The sequence below is a fragment of the Marmota flaviventris genome, chromosome 6 (assembly GCF_047511675.1).
Source record: "Marmota flaviventris isolate mMarFla1 chromosome 6, mMarFla1.hap1, whole genome shotgun sequence".
Taxonomy (NCBI): domain Eukaryota; kingdom Metazoa; phylum Chordata; class Mammalia; order Rodentia; family Sciuridae; genus Marmota; species Marmota flaviventris.
In genome coordinates, this window is record NC_092503.1 from 124,366,220 (window position 1) to 124,384,217 (window position 17,998).

At 41.5% G+C, this 17,998-nt stretch overlaps 1 protein-coding gene across 1 annotated transcript in view; it reads left to right on the top strand.

The window, feature by feature from the left end:
• LOC114080509 (MHC class I polypeptide-related sequence B-like) overlaps positions 1-17,998 on the top strand; it is a 101,164-nt gene that overhangs the window by 37,243 nt on the left and 45,923 nt on the right. Inside the window, exons 4-5 of the mRNA XM_071613838.1 lie at positions 7,090-7,232; positions 17,035-17,135. Of these exons, the coding sequence (XP_071469939.1) occupies positions 7,090-7,232; positions 17,035-17,135 (244 nt within the window). The remainder of the gene's footprint in view (positions 1-7,089; positions 7,233-17,034; positions 17,136-17,998) is intronic.

Sequence of the window (17,998 nt, forward strand, 5' to 3'; positions counted from 1 at the left end):
AAAGAATTTTCTCCACTGAGGTAGTCAAAACAGTTGATGAGTATGGAAGGTCACTGCCTTTGTGACCAATGACCAAGTGTCATTCTTTCCATTTCTTCTGAGGCTATATGAAGAGACAGAGACCAAGCTCTGGGTGTTGTTAACCCCTTCCTCTTTTTCAATTGCTCTCAAAGTTGCCAACAGGAGTGGTCTAAAACTGAAGCTGGTTGAAATAGCTCTCAGCTTCTTACCAGTGTAAGGGGTGATGGGATGGGAAGGACTGTTGCTTGGAATTTTCTCTCACAGACCAGATTGATACACTCCCAGAGTTTAGCCTGATACAGAGTTCCATTTGGGAAGATCTGGTGTCTGTGGCTTGGGTCTGTTCAGGAACTTGGTTGGATGGTATCTGCTCTGGAGAGATTAGATCAACACACTCTATGGCCAAGAAGATGTGGATTTCTCCTGGGAGTCTGGATCTCTGGAGCCTCTCAAGACCTCTACTTGTAGGGCAGGAGAGCCAACCCTACACACACTCAGCTGCCCACAAACATGGCCTTTCCAGGGTTAGTCCCTGAGTGTGCTCATGCCCACCTGTTCAGGTTCCCAACCCTCTTCAGCTGGTCACATGATCCACTAGACTCAATGGGACAGTGAGTTGCACATCTCTCTGTATTTATGACTTGAATTCCACTGGGTACAGTATTCTCTATGCCAGTTTCACTCATTGTTCTAGGTACAACCCAGGCTACACTGTGGGTACCCATCTGGACAGTACAGAGATATTTGTTAGGATCTCCTGGGCTCTGGCAGCAGCAAGCTATAGCATGGCCTCCTCAAAGTGCTTCCCACATCAACAGTCTGCTTGCCAGTTGAGAAACAGAGAACTCTTTTCAAACACCTGTTCACTGGGCAACTTCTGGGTCAACTAAATACATACTGCTTTTCTGATCTCCAGTGTTTCTGTGCCAAATGTTTTTCTCTGTGTTTTTCCTCCCTGCTGTGGTGAACCAGTGCCACTGACACAAGCAGTTTGGTTCCAATGTATTTGTACATTGTGTTGCACAAAATTTTCTGAGTCTCTAAGAGCCTGACTGATATTGAATTTGAGTGAATTTCCTCTTTCACCCACCTCACTGAGAAGCAGTACTCTTACTTCTTGAATCCTGATCCACAGAGCAGCTGGAAATGCAGATATCCTCTAATGCACCATCTTGAATCTCTCCTCCTTGGTAACTTTTAAATACAGTTACTTGTTTTGTGAATGGAAAGTTAGAATTCTTGTATATATTGGATTGTAACCTTTGTCTGAAGTATGATTTGTAAATACTTTCTCCCATTGCATGAGTTGTTTTTTTCACTCTCATTGTTTTTTGTTTTTTTTGGGTTTTTTTTTTTTTTTTTTTTTTGTGTGTGTGTGTGTGTGTGTGTGGTTGTCATTTATTTCTTTGCTTGGTTTTCATTCTGGGGATTAAACCTAGGCCCTCGAATATGTTAAAAATGTCCTCTACCACTGAGCTACACCACTACCAGTCCCCCTACTTTTCTTTTTTCCCCCAGTAGTACGGATTGAGCCCAGGGGTATGCTAAGAATAAACACATCTTCAGCATATTTTGAGACAGGGTCTCCCTGAATTGCCTAGGCTGTTCTTAAACTTGACATCCTCTTGCCACAACCTGTAGAGTAGTTAGGGTTACAGATGTGCATTTTCATGCTTGGCTTCATTTTCAGGATTTTAAATATCTATATACAGATGGCTCCCAAAGGGTATCTCTACATAATTTTATACTTTAAAAACTTAAACCAATACAGGCACTTTCTTTTTTTCTTTTTTTGTATTGGGGATTGAATCCAGGGGCGCTCGACCACTGAGCCACATCCCCAGCCCTTTTATGTATTTTATTTAGAAACAGGGTCTCACTGAGTTGACTAGATCCTTACTAAGTTGCTGAGGCTGACTTTGAACTCATGATCCTTCTTGCTCAGTCTCCTGAGCCACTGGAATTATAGGCACTTGCCACCACTCCCAGCTGGTACTTTCATATATTATAGTTGAGACAGCCATCCCACTTCTAGGAATGTGTTAAAAATATACTTGCACACCTTCAAAATGACTGTATGTAAAATTATATGTTGTAGCATTATTTATAAAAGAAAAAAGAAGTTGGGGCTGGGAGTATACCTTTGTGGTAGAGTGTTTGTCTAGCAAGTGTGAGGCTTTTGGGTTCATCCCCAGCATTGAAAAAGCAGGATGGGGGAGAAATAGATAAAGAAAAAGAAGTAATTCAAATGGGTTTAAAAACATTGTGTAGGGGCTGGAGATATAGCTCAGTTGGTAGAGTGCTTGCCTCTCATGTAGAAGTCCCTGGGTTCAATCCCCAGTATATATATAAAAAATAAATAAATAAACAAAAAAACAGGCAATTCTTAATATTCCCTCCTGGGATGGTTTCCATGTTACCCTATTATTTATATTTGTTTACATATACATAAAGTGCCTTTGGAAGAGACAAGAATAAATTGGTATCAGTGGCTGCTTGTCAGGGATGGGACAAGGGTGAGAGAGACTTTCTTTTTGAATCTGTTGAATTTTGAACAAAGTGAAAACAAAATAAAAGATAATTCCAAGGAAGACAAAACCAAAAAAAACCCAAATTAAAATATTTAAAACTGGGGTGTAGTCAAAACAAAACTTGGATATAAAGAATTCTTTTAACTTCATTATGATAAAAGAAATTTGTTTAAGAATGAGCATTCCTTAAACACGGATGTTTACTAATATTTTTACTCAGCTTTTCTTTTTAATTGAATTTGCTTTCTTTACAAATCTTTTACTCACTATAAGATAGAATAATTTTTAAAAATTTATTAAATGAATGCAGTTTGTTTACAGAAGGAAATTTTGAGCAAACCTTAAAAGTGTGGTCTGCAAGGCACTTTGGGTGCTTTCCCACAGAGCTTGTGACTTCAATAAGCTCAGGACGCCCTCTAGTGCCTGTGAAATGCAGAAAAGAGCCCTAGGTGTGCTCCTTTAGGATACCTGGTTGTTACCTGCCTGGTTCTGGGGATTGACTCAGAGGTGCTTTACCACTGAGCCACATCCTCAGCCCTTTTTATTTTGAGACAGGATCTCACTAAGTTGCTTAGGGCCTTGCTAAGTTTCTGAGACTGGCCTTGAACTTGCTATCATCCAGCCTCAGCCTCCTGAGTAGCTGGGCTTACAGGCGTGCACTACCACATGCAGCTAGAACAAGTGATTGAAGCCAGCTGCCATGAGCCCATGATATTATTCCTATAAGTTTGCTCATACTCATCAGACTGGCACTCCATCTTTGTGTCAAAAGGACTCTCAAACTGGTTGTGGTGGCACATACTTATATCTCCAATGATTCAGGAGGCTGAAGCAGAAGAATGACAAGATCAAGGACAACCTGAGCAACTTAGTAAGACCTTGTCTCAAAGTAAAAAATAAAAAGTGCTGGAGATGTAGCTCATTGGTAGAGCACACCACAAAACAAACAAATAAATAAACAGAAACTCTCAAAGCTCCTCTGGTAATACCACAGCTCCCCCGAACAGTAGAGAGGCAGTATAGCAAGACCTGAAAGACAATGTCACAAAAGGTGGGAGGACCTGAGGATAAAGCATTCAGTTGATGGAGCTGCAGGAGCTCAAGTGGCTGTGTGAAAAGCTCTGTTTCTGGGCCACCCTCCGAGGGTGTTCCCTTTGGGGTATTCTGCCATTCCTGGACCCTCAGGAAGTCAACACTTTATCCTTGCAGCATTATTTATGATGCGCCAGGTGCAATATAGCTTGTCCTATTTCTTTGCCTCATAGCCTTCTTCTAGCTCTTGTTGTGGCTCTGGAAACTGATAGTTTGGTCTCCCTACACTGGTCAACCACTCTACTATGAGGTACAGCTTCAGCCCTTTCATTTTTTTTTTTAAGTTTTGAGATAGGGTCTCGATAAGTTGCCCAGTTTGGCCTCAACTGGAGGTCTTCCTGCTTCAGATTCCCTAGTGGTCAGGATTACAGGTATGCACCAACACAGGCTTCCAGTCCTCTTCTGACATCCAAAACCAAGTCAGATGGCTTTGGGACAGTGGCTCTCAATGTGTGGTCCCAGGAGTTATTAGAAATGCATCTACCAGGGCTGGGGATGTAGCTCAGTGGCTAAGTGTTTACCTAGCTTGCATGGAGTGCTGGGTTCCATCTGCTAGCAGCACACGTAACACACAACCATGAGAACTTCTTAAAAATATAATTTTCAGGTCCTATTCACACCTGCTGAAACAGAAGCTGCAGTGTGTGTGTGTGTGTGTGTGTGTGTGTGTGTGTGTGTGTTGGGGAGTAGTGGGGATTGAGCCTCAGGGATATCCTCTTTTTTCATTTAGGCTTTAAATGCCATCTATTAATCTTAAATATTTGCAACTCATGTATAAAAATACTTATATTTATATAAGGGCTGGGATTGTGGCTCAGTGGAAGAGCTCTTGCCTCTCATGTGTGAGGTACTGGGTTTGTTCCTCAGTACCACATAATAAATAAATAAATAGATAGATAGATAGATAAATGGAAGATATTTTTTAAAAAGAAAGGAAGAAAGAAAATACTTATCCATTTATTACCAGTGAGCTATTTTGTTTGAAGGAGGCTTCCCTGTCATCTATCTATATATATTTCAGTTATAGGTGGAAACAATACCTTTATTTTATTTTTATGTGGTGCTGAGGATTGAACCCTAGTGCCTCTTGCATGCTCAGCAAGCACGCTACCTCTGCGCCACAACTCCAGCCTTTTCCCTGTCATCTTTACCACTTTTATTTTTGATGGCTGAGAGGTCCAGGTTATTTTTCTAATTTCTTGCATTCTCCTTTCTAAATATTTTGGATCAAGTCATCTCACTGTTCTAGGAAATTATAATGATCACCCATTTATAGACTTCCCACAAAATTTTCCATCTCTGTCTTACTGGGGTGGGATTTGTTATCTCTGCAATTTGGGAGGCTGAGGCAGGATGATCACAAGTTTGAGGCCTGCTTGGGCAACTTTGTGAGACTCCATTTCAAACAACAACAGCAAACCAAAAAGATGTAGTTCAGTGGTAAAATGACTCTGGGCTCAATCCCCAGTATCACCGGAAAAAAGTTTCCCATCTCCAAAAGGAAGGTCCCACTGGCTTTCTTAGCCACTGCCACATTCCAATACAAATAATGATGGCACTGACTAAGCTTCAAATGTATGCCAATATCATTCCAATGGAAAACGTGCAAATACATAGCAATGATTAAATAACAGAAAACAATTGAAATTTCTTTAAGAAACAGAATAATAAGGAACATGGAAGTACAGCAAGGGATATTTATGAAGAATGTATCAGAGTCTTGATATTTACATTTAAGTAACAAAATTTCTTCCATGCTAAGTAGTTTCTTTGTATACATTTTATTAGGCCACCAAGTGAAACATTTGAAAGCTTTAAGAAAATTACTATGTTACTTTATAACATATTTCAACATGGTTCTAAAGTGTTCACAATGCTACAATTTATTTCCGTTTTTTTTTTTTTTTTTTGTTTTGTTTTGTTTTGTTTTGTTTGTACCAGGGATTTAACCCAGGGGCATTTAGCCATTTAATCATGAAGCTACATCCCCAGCCTTTTTATATGTTTTATTGAAATAGTCTTCTTCAGTTGCTTAGGTAATGAAAATATATTAAAAAATATTGCCATGCATATCTTGTTGACATTTTAAAAATCCACAAACAAATGATCTGAAATCCTGTCTAGAGAAATTGTTCCTAAATACTTAATGTTTAACTATGGAGGACTCAAGCATGTCTTGAGGTTTATTATTATTATTATTATTATTATTATTATTATTATATTTTATTTACTTTTATGAAGTGGGGCTAAGGATGGAACTCAGTGCCTCACACATGCTAGGCAAGCTCTCTGACACTGAGCCACAACACCAGTCCCATGCCATGATGTCTGAGTTTTTAAAGTGTCTTCAAAGCAAAAAACAAACAAACAAACAAAACCAAACAAACAAACAAACAAAAAAAAACACTTCAAAACAAGCCATATTTATCTATTTTGGTATCAGGGACTGAACTCAGGGGCACTTAACCACTGAGCCACAATCCCGAGCCCATTTTTGTATTTTATTTAGAGACATGGTCTCACTGAGTTACTTAGGGCTTCACTAAATTGCTGAGACTGGCTTTGAACTTTTCATCCTCCCACCTCAGTCTTCCAAGTCGCTGGGATTACAGGCCTGCACCACTGTGGCTAGCCAAGAAGCCTAATTGAATGTCCTTAAATGTTGATTGAAAATGTAACACTAGGGCTGGGATTGTAACTTAGTTGGTAGAGTGCTTGCCTTGCATGCACAAGGCTCTGGGTTCAATCCCCAGCATCACCACCAAAAAAAAGTAATGCTAAGGGAAAGGAAACAATACAGGCTGAAATGAGTGCAAACATCTTTTCAACACAGGTTTTAATTGAAAAGGTTTATGAACTAATGGGATTCTTTTCCAAGGGCATGCTGGAAACACCGAAAAATAATATGACAGATCTGACAATCTTTTCTCAAGCAAATTCTCATCCTATTTCAGTTTCCTGAAACATCCCTGGTTAAGTCTCTTATGATTAAAAAGTCCAGACAAGCTTTTATAAAGTCCATCAGGTTCATCATTAAAGCTGAAGTCACACACTAGACAGAGGTGATCTGAAGGGTAATTGAAGGATGGAAGCCCATTGGGTCCAATCTGTTATTAATTAAGTAAATTGATAGCCAACCCTACTGTCAGCTCTTTTTTGGAATACCATAAAATCCAGGGTGTGCAGACACTCTGAGGTCTGAATCTTCTAGGTAGTGTACTGTCCATCATCACTCAGAGGCTTGTAGGGGCTATGGATATTGAGGCTGGAGAAAGAGAAGTGTTTGTGGACCACTTCAGTTGGCTCTGCACTGAAGTCCCCAGGGAAAACTTCTGCAGGTTCTGGAGAAGGTCACAGCCCTGAGGCAAACAAAACAGCTCCCAGCCAGTGCATGTTTTTAAGTGGGTAATAGTGATGCTGAACTGTCTGATTGCTTGTGCTCTAGGATCTCTGCAATGGCTACCTGATTGATTTTTCATATCATGATTGTCAGCCTAATGTTGGCACTGTTGATGAGCTTGAATTGGGTTTGGAGGAAAAATCAGGAACAACCACCTGGTCCATTGTCATGTTCAATTTCTGGAGAAGGTGACCAGGAGTTCAGCAACTGAGGAGCACAGAGCACTGATAAAGCAGGTGCTATCATGAGGGAACTGGAGGGGGGACCTGAGGACCTTCAGTGGTAGAGCTGGGCTGAGACTCAAAACCCAATGCGTTCTACCACTGAGCTACAGCCCCAGTTCTTTTTAGTTTTCATTTTGACACAAGTTCTAGCTGAGCTGCCTAGGCTGGCCTCAAACTTGCTATCCCCCTGCCTCAGCCTCTGGAGTAGTTGAAATTACTGGCATGTACCACTTCAGCTAAATATATTTTTTAAATTATTTTTAAATTTTTGGTATCAGGGATTGAACCTAGGGGTGCTTAACTATTAAGCCACACCCCCAGCCCCTTTTATGATTTATTTTGAGACAGGGTCTCCCTAAGTTACTGAGGCTGACTTTGAACTCACAATTCTCCTGCCTCCACCTCCTAGGATTACATGCATATGCCTGGCATATGCATGTAATATACCACAAATATATATATATTTTAAAGCCTTAGGAAACTAGGCCTGGTGGCAGACACCTGTATTTTCAGCAATTTTGGAGTACGCAGGAGGATCACAAGTTCAAGGCCAGCCTGGGCAACTTAGTAAAATTGTCTCAAAATTAAAAGGGCTAGGGATGTAACTCAGTGGTAGAGCCCCCCTAGGTTCCATCCCCAGTAAGAAAAAGAAAAGAGAAACAACAAAAACAAAACTGCCTGGAGTTGTCATCATGGGAAATATAGAACTTTGCTTCACTTCCTTTCATTTGTTTTTAAGCTTAATAGAGTCCCAATTCTTGGACAATGACCCACATCAGGAGCCCCAAACCTCCAGGGCCTCCTCTGAAGCTTTTTCTCTCTGGCAGTCACCTCAATGCCCTGGAACCAACCTGTTTTTTGTTGTTGTTGTTGTTGTTGTTTTAAGTTGTTATTGGGCCTTTATCTTATTCATTTATTTATATTGGTGCTGAGAATTGAACATGAATGCAAGGCAAGTGCTCTACCACAGAGCCACAACCCCAGCCCTTGTATGTAATTATCAAAGCAGTAAAAGTCTTTTTTTTAAGGGGGGGGAGGGGTGTGAGGGATGAGCAGAATGAGAGTGTGCTGCAGCTGGCTCACCTGGGAAGCCCTGTAAGGAGGGTAGATATCACAGAGGAAAGGGTTTGGGACCAGGTGTCAGGGGAGTTGGGTTTTCTCTCCCACTCTGTAGCAAAGGTCATTCTTCTGACCTCCATTAATGAAAATAGACTCTCCAAGAATGGGCCTGGACTCCAGTGCCTCCTGTGCAAAATAAATTATCTTGATCAAAATAATTAATAATAGCCAGGCATGGTGGCCCACCCCTGTAGTCCTAACTACTTGGGAGGCAGAGACATGGTAAATTCAAGGGCAGTCTGGACAACTTGGTGAGACAGTGCCTCAAAAAAAAAAAAAAATTAAAAGTCTGGGGACGGGCTGGGGTTGTGGCTCAATGGTACAGTGCTCACCTAGCATGCATGAGGCACTGGCTTCAATCTTCAGCACCACATAAAAATGAAATAAAGATATTGTGTATCTACCTACAACTAAAAAATAAATATTTACAAAAAAATGTCTGGGGACAAAGCTCAGTAGTGAAGTGCCCCTGGGTTAAATTCTTAGTATAATAAATAAATAAATGGTAAGCATGGTGTGGTGGTACATGCCTGTAATTCCAACTTGGGAAGCTAAGGCATGAGGATGGCAAGTTGGAGACCAACCTGGGATATTTAGTGAGACTCTCAAAAAATAAAAGGGTTTATTGTGACACTGTGGTAGAGTACCCCTGGGTTCAATCCCTAATCCCCAGTCCCCAGTACTGCAAAAATCAAAACAAACAAACAAAAACTAGGAATATAGCCAGGTGGTAGAACACCAACCCCAGGCTCAATTTCAAGACATACATGTATACCTATAGGCGTGTGCGCGCGCACACACACACACAAAAAGACAGACTGTGAGCCAAAGATATTGTCAAAACTTTGTGATTTTTTTTTTAATTTTTTATTGTTGGCTGTTCAAAACATTACATAGTTCTTGATATATCATATTTCACACTTTGATTCAAGTGGGTTATGAACTCCCATTTTTACCCCATATACAGATTGCAAAATTACATCAGTTACACATCCATTGATTTACATATTGCCATACTAGTGTCTGTTGTGTTCTGCTGCCTTTCCTATCCTGTACTATCCCCCCTCCCCTCCCCTCCCCTCCCCTCTTCTCTCTCTGCCCCCTCTACTGACATTCATTTGTCCCCCTTGTATTATTTTTCCCTTTCCCCTCACTTCCTCTTGTATGTATTTTTGTATAACTCTGAGGGTCTCCTTCCATTTCCATGCAATTTCCCTTCTCTCTCCCTTTCCCTCCCACCTCTCATCCCTGTTTAATGTTAATCTTCTTCTCATGCTCTTCGACCCTACTCTGTTCTTAGTTACTCTCCTTATATCAAAGAAGACATTTGGCATTTGTTTTTTACGGATTGGCTAGATTCACTTACCATAATCTGCTCTAATGCCATCCATTTCCCTGTAAATTCTATGATTTTGTCATTTTTTAATGCACAGTAATACTCCATTGTGTATAAATGCCACATTTTTTTATCCATTCATCTATTGAAGGGCATCTAGGTTGGTTCCACAGTCTTGCTATTGTGAATTGTGCTGCTATGAACATCGATGTAGCAGTGTCCCTGTAGCATGCTCTTTTTAGGTCTTTAGGGAATAGACCAAGAAGGGGAATAGCTGGGTCAAATGGTGGCTCCATTCCCAGCTTTCCAAGAAATCTCCATACTGCTTTCCAAATTGGCTGCACCAATTTTCAGTCCCACCAGCAATGTACAAGTGTACCCTTTTCCCCACATCCTAGCCAGCACTTGTTGTTGTTTGACTTCATAATGGCTGCCAATCTAACTGGAGTGAGATGGTATCTTAGGGTGGTTTTGATTTGCATTTCTCTGACAGCTAGAGATGGTGAGCATTTTTTCATGTACTTCTTGATTGATTGTATGTCCTCCTCTGAGAAGTGTCTGTTCAGGTCCTTGGCCCATTTGTTGATTGGGTTGTTTGTTCTCTTATTGTCTAATTTTTTGAGTTCTTTGTATACTCTGGATATTAGGGCTCTATCTGAAGTGTGAGGAGTAAAGATTTGTTCCCATGATGTAGGCTCTCTATTTACCTCTCTTATTGTTTCTTTTGCTGAGAAAAAACTTTTAGTTTGAGTAAGTCCCATTTGTTGATTCTAGTTATTAACTTTTGTGCTATGGGTGTCCTATTGAGGAATTTGGAGCCCGACCCCACAGTATGTAGATCGTAGCCAACTTTTTCTTCTATCAGACGGCGTGTCTCTGATTTGATATCAAGCTCCTTGATCCATTTTGAATTAACTTTTGTGCATGGCGAGAGAAAGGGATTCAGTTTCATTTTGTTGCATATGGATTTCCAGTTTTCCCAGCACCATTTGTTGAAGATGCTATCCTTCCTCCATTGCATGCTTTTAGCCCCTTTATCAAATATAAGGTAGCTGTAGTTTTGTGGATTGGTTTCTGTGTCCTCTATTCTGTACCATTGGTCCACCCGCCTGTTTTGGTACCAGTACCATGCTGTTTTTGTTACTATTGCTCTGTAGTATAGTTTGAAGTCTGGTATCGCTATACCGCCTGATTCACACTTCCTGCTTAGAGTTGTTTTTGCTATTCTGGGTCTTTTATTTTTCCATATGAATTTCATGATTGCTTTCTCTATTTGTACAAGAAATGCCGTTGGGATTTTGATTGGCATTGCATTAAACCTATAGAGAACTTTTGGTAATATCGCCATTTTGATGATGTTAGTTCTGCCTATCCATGAACAGGGTATATTTTTCCATCTTCTAAGATCTTCTTCTATTTCTCTCTTTAGGGTTCTGTAGTTTTCATTGTATAAGTCTTTCACCTCTTTTGTTAGGTTGATTCCCAAGTATTTTATTTTTTTTGAAGATATTGTGAATGGAGTGGTTGTCCTCATTTCCATTTCAGAGGATTTGTCGCTGATATACAGGAATGCCTTTGATTTATGCGTGTTGATTTTATATCCTGCCACTTTGCTGAATTCATTTATTAGCTCTAATAGTATCTTTGTAGAGTCTTTTGGGTCTGCTAGGTATAGAATCATATCATCTGCAAATAGTGATAATTTAAGTTCTTCTTTTCCTATTTTTATGCCTTTAATTTCTTTCGTCTGTCTAATTGCTCTGGCCAGGGTTTCGAGAACTATGTTGAACAGAAGTGGTGAGAGAGGGCATCCCTGTCTTGTTCCAGATTTTAGAGGGAATGCCTTCAATTTTTCTCCATTCAGAATGATGCTAGCCTGAGGCTTAGCATAGATTGCTTTTACAATATTGAGGTATGTTCCTGTTATCCCTAGTTTTTCTAGAGTTTTGAACATAAAGGGATGCTCTACTTTGTCGAATGCTTTTTCCGCATCTATCGAGATGATCATATGGTTCTTATTTTTAAGTCTATTGATGTGGTGAATAACATTTATTGATTTCCGTATATTGAACCAGCCTTGCATGCCAGGGATGAATCCTACTTGATCATGGTGCACAATTTTTTTGATATGTTTTTGTATCCGATTCGCCAGAATTTTATTGAGGATTTTTGCATCTAGGTTCATTAGAGATATTGGTCTGTAGTTTTCTTTCTTTGAAGTGTCTTTGTCTGGTTTATGTATCAGGTTGATGTTGGCCTCGTAGAATGAATTTGGAAGTTCTCCCTCTTTTTCTATTTCCTGAAGTAGCTTGAAAAGTATTGGTATTAGTTCCTCTTTAAAGGTTTTGTAAAACTCTGCTGTATACCCATCCGGTCCTGGGCTTTTCTTAGTTGGTAGTCTTTTGATGGTTTCTTCTATTTCTTCAATTGATATTGGTCTGTTTAGGTTGTCTATATCCTCCTGACTCAATCAGGGCAGATCATATGACTTAAGAAATTTATCGATGCCTTCACTATCTTCTAATTTATTGGAGTATAAGGATTCAGAATAATTTTTGATTATCTTCTGTATATCTGAAGTGTCTGTTGTGATATTGCCTTTTTCATCCCGTATGCTAGTAATTTGAGTTCTCTCTCTTCTTCTCTTCGCTAGCATGGCTAAGGGTCTGTCGATTTTGTCTATTTTTTCAAAGAACCAACTTTTAGTTTTGTCAATTTTTTCAATTGTTTCTTTTGTTTCGATTTCATTAATTTCAGCTCTGATTTTAATTATTTCTTGCCTTCTACTTCTTTTGCTGTTGTTTTGCTCTTCTTTTTCTAGGATTTTGAGATGAAGTGTGAGATCATTTATTTGTTGGTTTTTTTCTTTTTTTAAGGAATGAACTCCAAGCAATGAATTTTCCTCTTAGAACTGCTTTCAATGTGTCCCATAGATTCCGATATGTTGTGTCAGTGTTTTCATTAATCTCTAAGAATTTTTTAATTTCCTCCTTGATGTCTTCTATAACCCATTGATCATTCAGTAACCTATTGTTCATTCTCCAAGTGATGTATTCTTTTTCCTTCCTTCTTTTATCATTGATTTTCAGTTCCATTCCATTATGATCAGATAGGATGCATGGTATTATCTCTACTCCTTTGTATTGTCTAAGAGTTTCCCTGTGACATAATATATGATCTATTTTTGAGAAGGATCCATGTGCTACTGAGAAAAAAGTGTAACTGCTTGATGTTGGGTGGTATATTCTATATATGTCAATTAAGTCTAGGTTATTAATTGTGTTATTGAGTTCTATAGTTTCCTTATTCAACTTTTGATTGGAAGATCTGTCCAGTGGCGAGAGAGGTGTGTTGAAGTCTCCCATGATTATTGTATGGTGGTCTATTAGACTCTTGAACTTGAGAAGAGTTTGTTTGATGAACATAGCTGCACCATTGTTTGGGGCATATATATTTATGATTGTTATGTCTTGTTGGTGTATGGTTCCCTTAAGCAGTATGTAGTGTCCCTCTTTATCCCTTTTGATTAACTTTGGCTTGAAATCTATTTTATTTGATATGAGTATAGACACTCCTGCTTGTTTCCGAAGTCCATATGAGTGATATGATTTTTCCCAACCTTTCACCTTCAGCCTATGTATGTCTTTTCCTATCAAATGCGTCTCCTGTAGGCAGCATATTGTTGGGTCTTGTTTTGTGATCCATTCTACTAGCCTGTGTCTCTTGATTGGTGAGTTTAAGCCATTAACATTTAGGGTTATTATTGAGATATGGGTTGTTCTTCCAGCCATATTTGTTTATTTATGTTACTAAACATGGTTTGTTTTCCTCTTTGATTATTTTTCTCCCCTTTACTGTCCTACCTCCCACTGTTGGTTTTCATTGTTATTTTCCATTTCCTCTTCCTGTAATGTTTTGCCAAGGATGTTTAGAAGAGATGGTTTTCTAGCTGCAAATTCTTTTAACTTTTATTTATCATGGAAGGTTTTAATTTCATCATCCATCCTGAAGCTTAATTTCGCTGGATACACAATTCTTGGTTGGAACCCATTTTCTTTCAGTGTTTGAAATATGTTATTCCAGGATCTTCTAGCTTTCAGAGTCTGTGTTGAAAGATCAGCTGTTATCCTGATTGGCTTACCCCTAAATGTGATCTGCTTCCTTTCTCTTGTAGCTTTTAAAATTCTCTCCTTATTCTGTATGTTGGGCATCTTCATTATAATGTGTCTAGGTGTGGGTCTCTTATGATTTTGCACATTCAGTGTCCTGTAGGCTTCTAGGATTTGGGATTCTGTCTCATTCTTCAAGTCTGGGAAGTTTTCTCGTATTATTTCATTGAATAGATTGCTCATTCCTTTGGTTTGAAACTCTGTACCTTCCTGTATCCCAATGACTCTTAAATTTGGTCTCTTGATGTTATCCCATATTTCTTGGATGTTCTGCTCATGGTTTCTTAACAGTCTTGCTGAGCTGTCTATGTTCTTTTCAAGTTGAAATACTTTATCTTCATTGTCTGATGTTCTATCTTCTAAGTTTTCTACTCTGCTGGTAGTATTCTCAATTGAGTTTTTAAGTTGGTTTATTGCTTCCTGCATTTCTAGGATTTCTGTTTGTTTGTTTTTTATAACCTCTATCTCCCTGTATAGTTGATCTTTTGCTTCTTGGATTTGTTTATGTAATTCATTGTTGAAGTGATCTTTCATTGTCTGATTTTGCTGTCTGATGTCTTACTTGAGACTCCAGATCATCTGAAGCATGTATATCCTGAATTCTTTATCTGACATTCCATCTGCTGCAGCTATTACCTCTTCTAACGTTGAGTTGACCTGCATTGCTTGTGGTCCTTTCTTTCCTTGTCTCTTCATACTGTTCGCGTTCCTTTCTACTTGGTGAAACTGTTGTGCTATTGAATTTTCCCCCTATATATTTATATTGGTCTTGTATAGTTGCAAAGTCTCCCTCGCAGGCACGGGCGGCGGCTCTGCCCCTCCTCCAATTGGGGCAATGTGCCTACCACGCAGGCAGACCACTGGGCCTGCTCTGCCGGTCGGTAGCAAGTCCGCCTACCTTGCAGGCGCGGGCGGTGGCTCTGTCCCTCTGCCCGCCGCTAGGCTTGTTCTGTCGGTGGTCGCAGTTCTGCCTACTTTGCAGGTGCAGGCAGCGGCACTGCCCCTCTGCAGGCCTCTGGGGCTGTTCTGCCAGTGGGTCGCAGGTCCGCCTACCTTGCAGGCGCGGGGGGCGGGGCGACTCTACCCTTCCTCAGTCCACTGGGCCTGTTCTGTCTGTCGGTTGCAGTTCTGGCCTGTTCTGATGGTGGTCACAGTTCCGTCTACCTTGCAGGCGCGGGGGGAGGGGGCGGCTCTGCCTCTCAGCAGGCCGCTGCTCCTCTTCTGCCGGTGGGTCGCAGGCACGCCTACCTTGCAGGAGTGATTGGAAGCTCTGTCCCGCCGAGGGCCACTGGGCCTTTTCTGTCAGTGGTCACAGTTCCGCCTACCTGGCAGGCGCGGGGGGTGAGGGGCGGCTCTGCCCCTCAGCAGGCCGCTGGGCCTATTCTGTGGGTGGTCACAGTTCTGTCTACCTTGCTGGCGCAGGGGGAGGGGGCGGCTCTGCCTCTCAGCAGGCCACTGCTCCTCTTCTGCTGGTGGGTCACAGGCCCACCTACCTTGCAGGAGTGATTGGAAGCTCTAGTGATTTTTTTTTAATATTTATTTTTTAGTTGTAGGTGGACACAATATGTTTCTTTTATTTATTTATATGTGGTGCTGAGAATCAAACCCAGGTCCTCACATGTTCTAGGTGAGTGCTCTATCACTGAGCCACAACCCCAGTCCAGAACTTTGTGATTTTAACATTTCCACCCAGAGGAAAAAAATATAGGCTAGAAGTCTTAAAGAACGGTTAGTAATTATGAGTATAGCTCTTCCTTCCTTCCTTCCTTTGTTTCCTGGGAATTGAACCTACTGTAAGTACTGTACCTACTACCACTAAGTGTACTACCACTAGGATACATCCTGAGCCCTTTTTATTTTTTTGTTTTTTGTGGTGCTGGGGATTGAATCCAGGGCCTTGTGCATGCAAAACAAGCACTCTGCCAACTGAGCAATTATCCCCAGTCCTTGTTTGGTTTTTGGTACTGAGGATTGAACCCAGGGGTCCTTAGCCACTGAGCTACATCCCCAGTCCTTTTTACTTTTTATTTTAAGATAAGGTCTTGTAAGTTGCTTAGGTCCTTGCTAAGTTGCTGAGACTGGCTTTGAACTTGTGATCCTTCTGTCTCAGCCTTCAGAGTTTCTGGGATTACAGGTGTGTGCCACTGCACTGAGCCCCCCCCCCCCCTTTTTTTTTTTTTTTTTTTTTTGAGAAAAGGTATTGCTAATTTGCCCAGGCTGGCCTCAATTTAGTAGTGGTCCTCCTACCTGTCTTTTGAGGAGCTAGGATTACAGGCATCCACCTCTGCACCCAGCTAGTTTAACTTTAAAAAGTCATTTGTAGGGGAGACAAAGATGAAATGAACACAGGTTTTGATCTTGGAGTGGCTTGTGCTTCACTGGGGGATGGTAGTCTAGCCTGGGTTTCCTGAATCTCTTTCATCTCGTGTGGTAGTGCATCAAATCCTGAGTAGAGCATCAAATCCTGCATGTCAAGGAGGTTAGTTTTGGAGCTGGATGCTCCTACAGCTACAGCACCAGTTGACTCACATTGAGCCTGAAGTGGCATTAGAATAATCTTCCTCACTACCATATTTTGGGCTCTACTGAAAATTCAAAATAATTTAAAATTCAAATTCTTCTTCATTATCCACTTGTTCTTACTCCAAATCATTCCCAAAGACAACCCCTTCCATCATTCCCTTAAAAAAGGTCCTTCAGGTTAGGGGAATTGACTGCACTGCCAATTTTGTTCTGAAACAGGAATGTGGATCTCTGGGTTTTGAGATCACAGCTTCTACTGATGAATGATTAACCTGGGAGGAGCTGGAAAGGCATGCGCGGGGTGCTGGGTTCGATCCTCAGCACTAGATAAAAATAAAACAAAGATGTAGTGTCCACCGAAAAATTAAAAAATAAATATTAAAAAATTTCTCTCTCAGAAAAAAAAAAAAAAAAATCTTTAAAAAGAAAATGCGAACATGGGAGGGAAAGTCTCACACTTCCGGAACACTCCTCCAGACACAATCCTTCCTGTGACTCCTCCCCGCGCAGCTGCTACTTAAGCAACAGAGTGACAGAGTGAGGTCAGTGTTCCTTCACTCAACCACAGGCTCTGCTCATGCGGTTTTCCGAGCACTTTGAGTTTTTCGCCACCGGTCAGGTTTGCTGAAGGGGTGGCAGACTCGCGCAGTATGGGGCTCAGCGGTGTCCGGCTGCTCCCCGCCTTGGTTGTCCTCTGTGCTCCCGTGAGTGCCGCAGTTGGTGAGTAGGCTCCTTGCGGACCTTCAGAACTGTGAGATTCCAGGGCTGCGGGCTGGTTCCAGCGAGAGCTGAGCGTCCCCGGGACTGACTGACGCACTCAGGTGCACGATCCCTGGGTGGAGGAGGGGTGTGGTGCGGGACTGGACGCAGCCACTTTGCCACAGAATCTCAACTCCGCTTTTCAAGGTTTCCCCCAGCCACCTTGTCCCGCGACCTAGATCGGTGCTGCACCTTGCCACTTCTTTGCCCTGCGGTTGGTTTTTGCACTTTTTTTTTTTTTTACTCCTGACGCTTGGAGCTCCCAGGGCTGTCTCCCAGGTTGCTCCCTTGAGCAATATTCAAGGCGATCGCTTCCCACCCGTGTTGGGGTTTCCGAAGTCCTGTGTTCTCCCCAAGTCACTGGGGTCCTCAGTACCTGGAGTTGGAGGTCTTCCTTTCTTCCTGCCAGGAGCTGGTAGGGACATCCCCACAGCCGCTGTGGGGACTGTGGCTTCACCCAACGCTCAGGAGATTGCAGGCTGAAGACTTTCTGGGCCAAGAGATTCTTCTTGTGATTTCTCTCAGTTCCACCCTCATTGTCCCCTGGGCTCCTGCTGCCTGGGGGGAGGGGGGTCTTCTCCCCTCTTGCACCCCCTTTACCCTAATATGAGCTTGTTCTCTGACCAGACATTCCTGGGTTCCAGCTCTCCCTCCTTAGCCTATAGTAAGGAAGCAATGAGGAGAGGGAGAAGTCCCCATAGCATTTGTGCATATGGATGGTGCTAGGAATTGGACCTAGGTCCTTGTACACCCTAGGCAGCACATGGTCAGCCTTTAAACCAGAATTGTAAAGGACATTTTCCTCTTGCTTCTGTGAGCTTCCC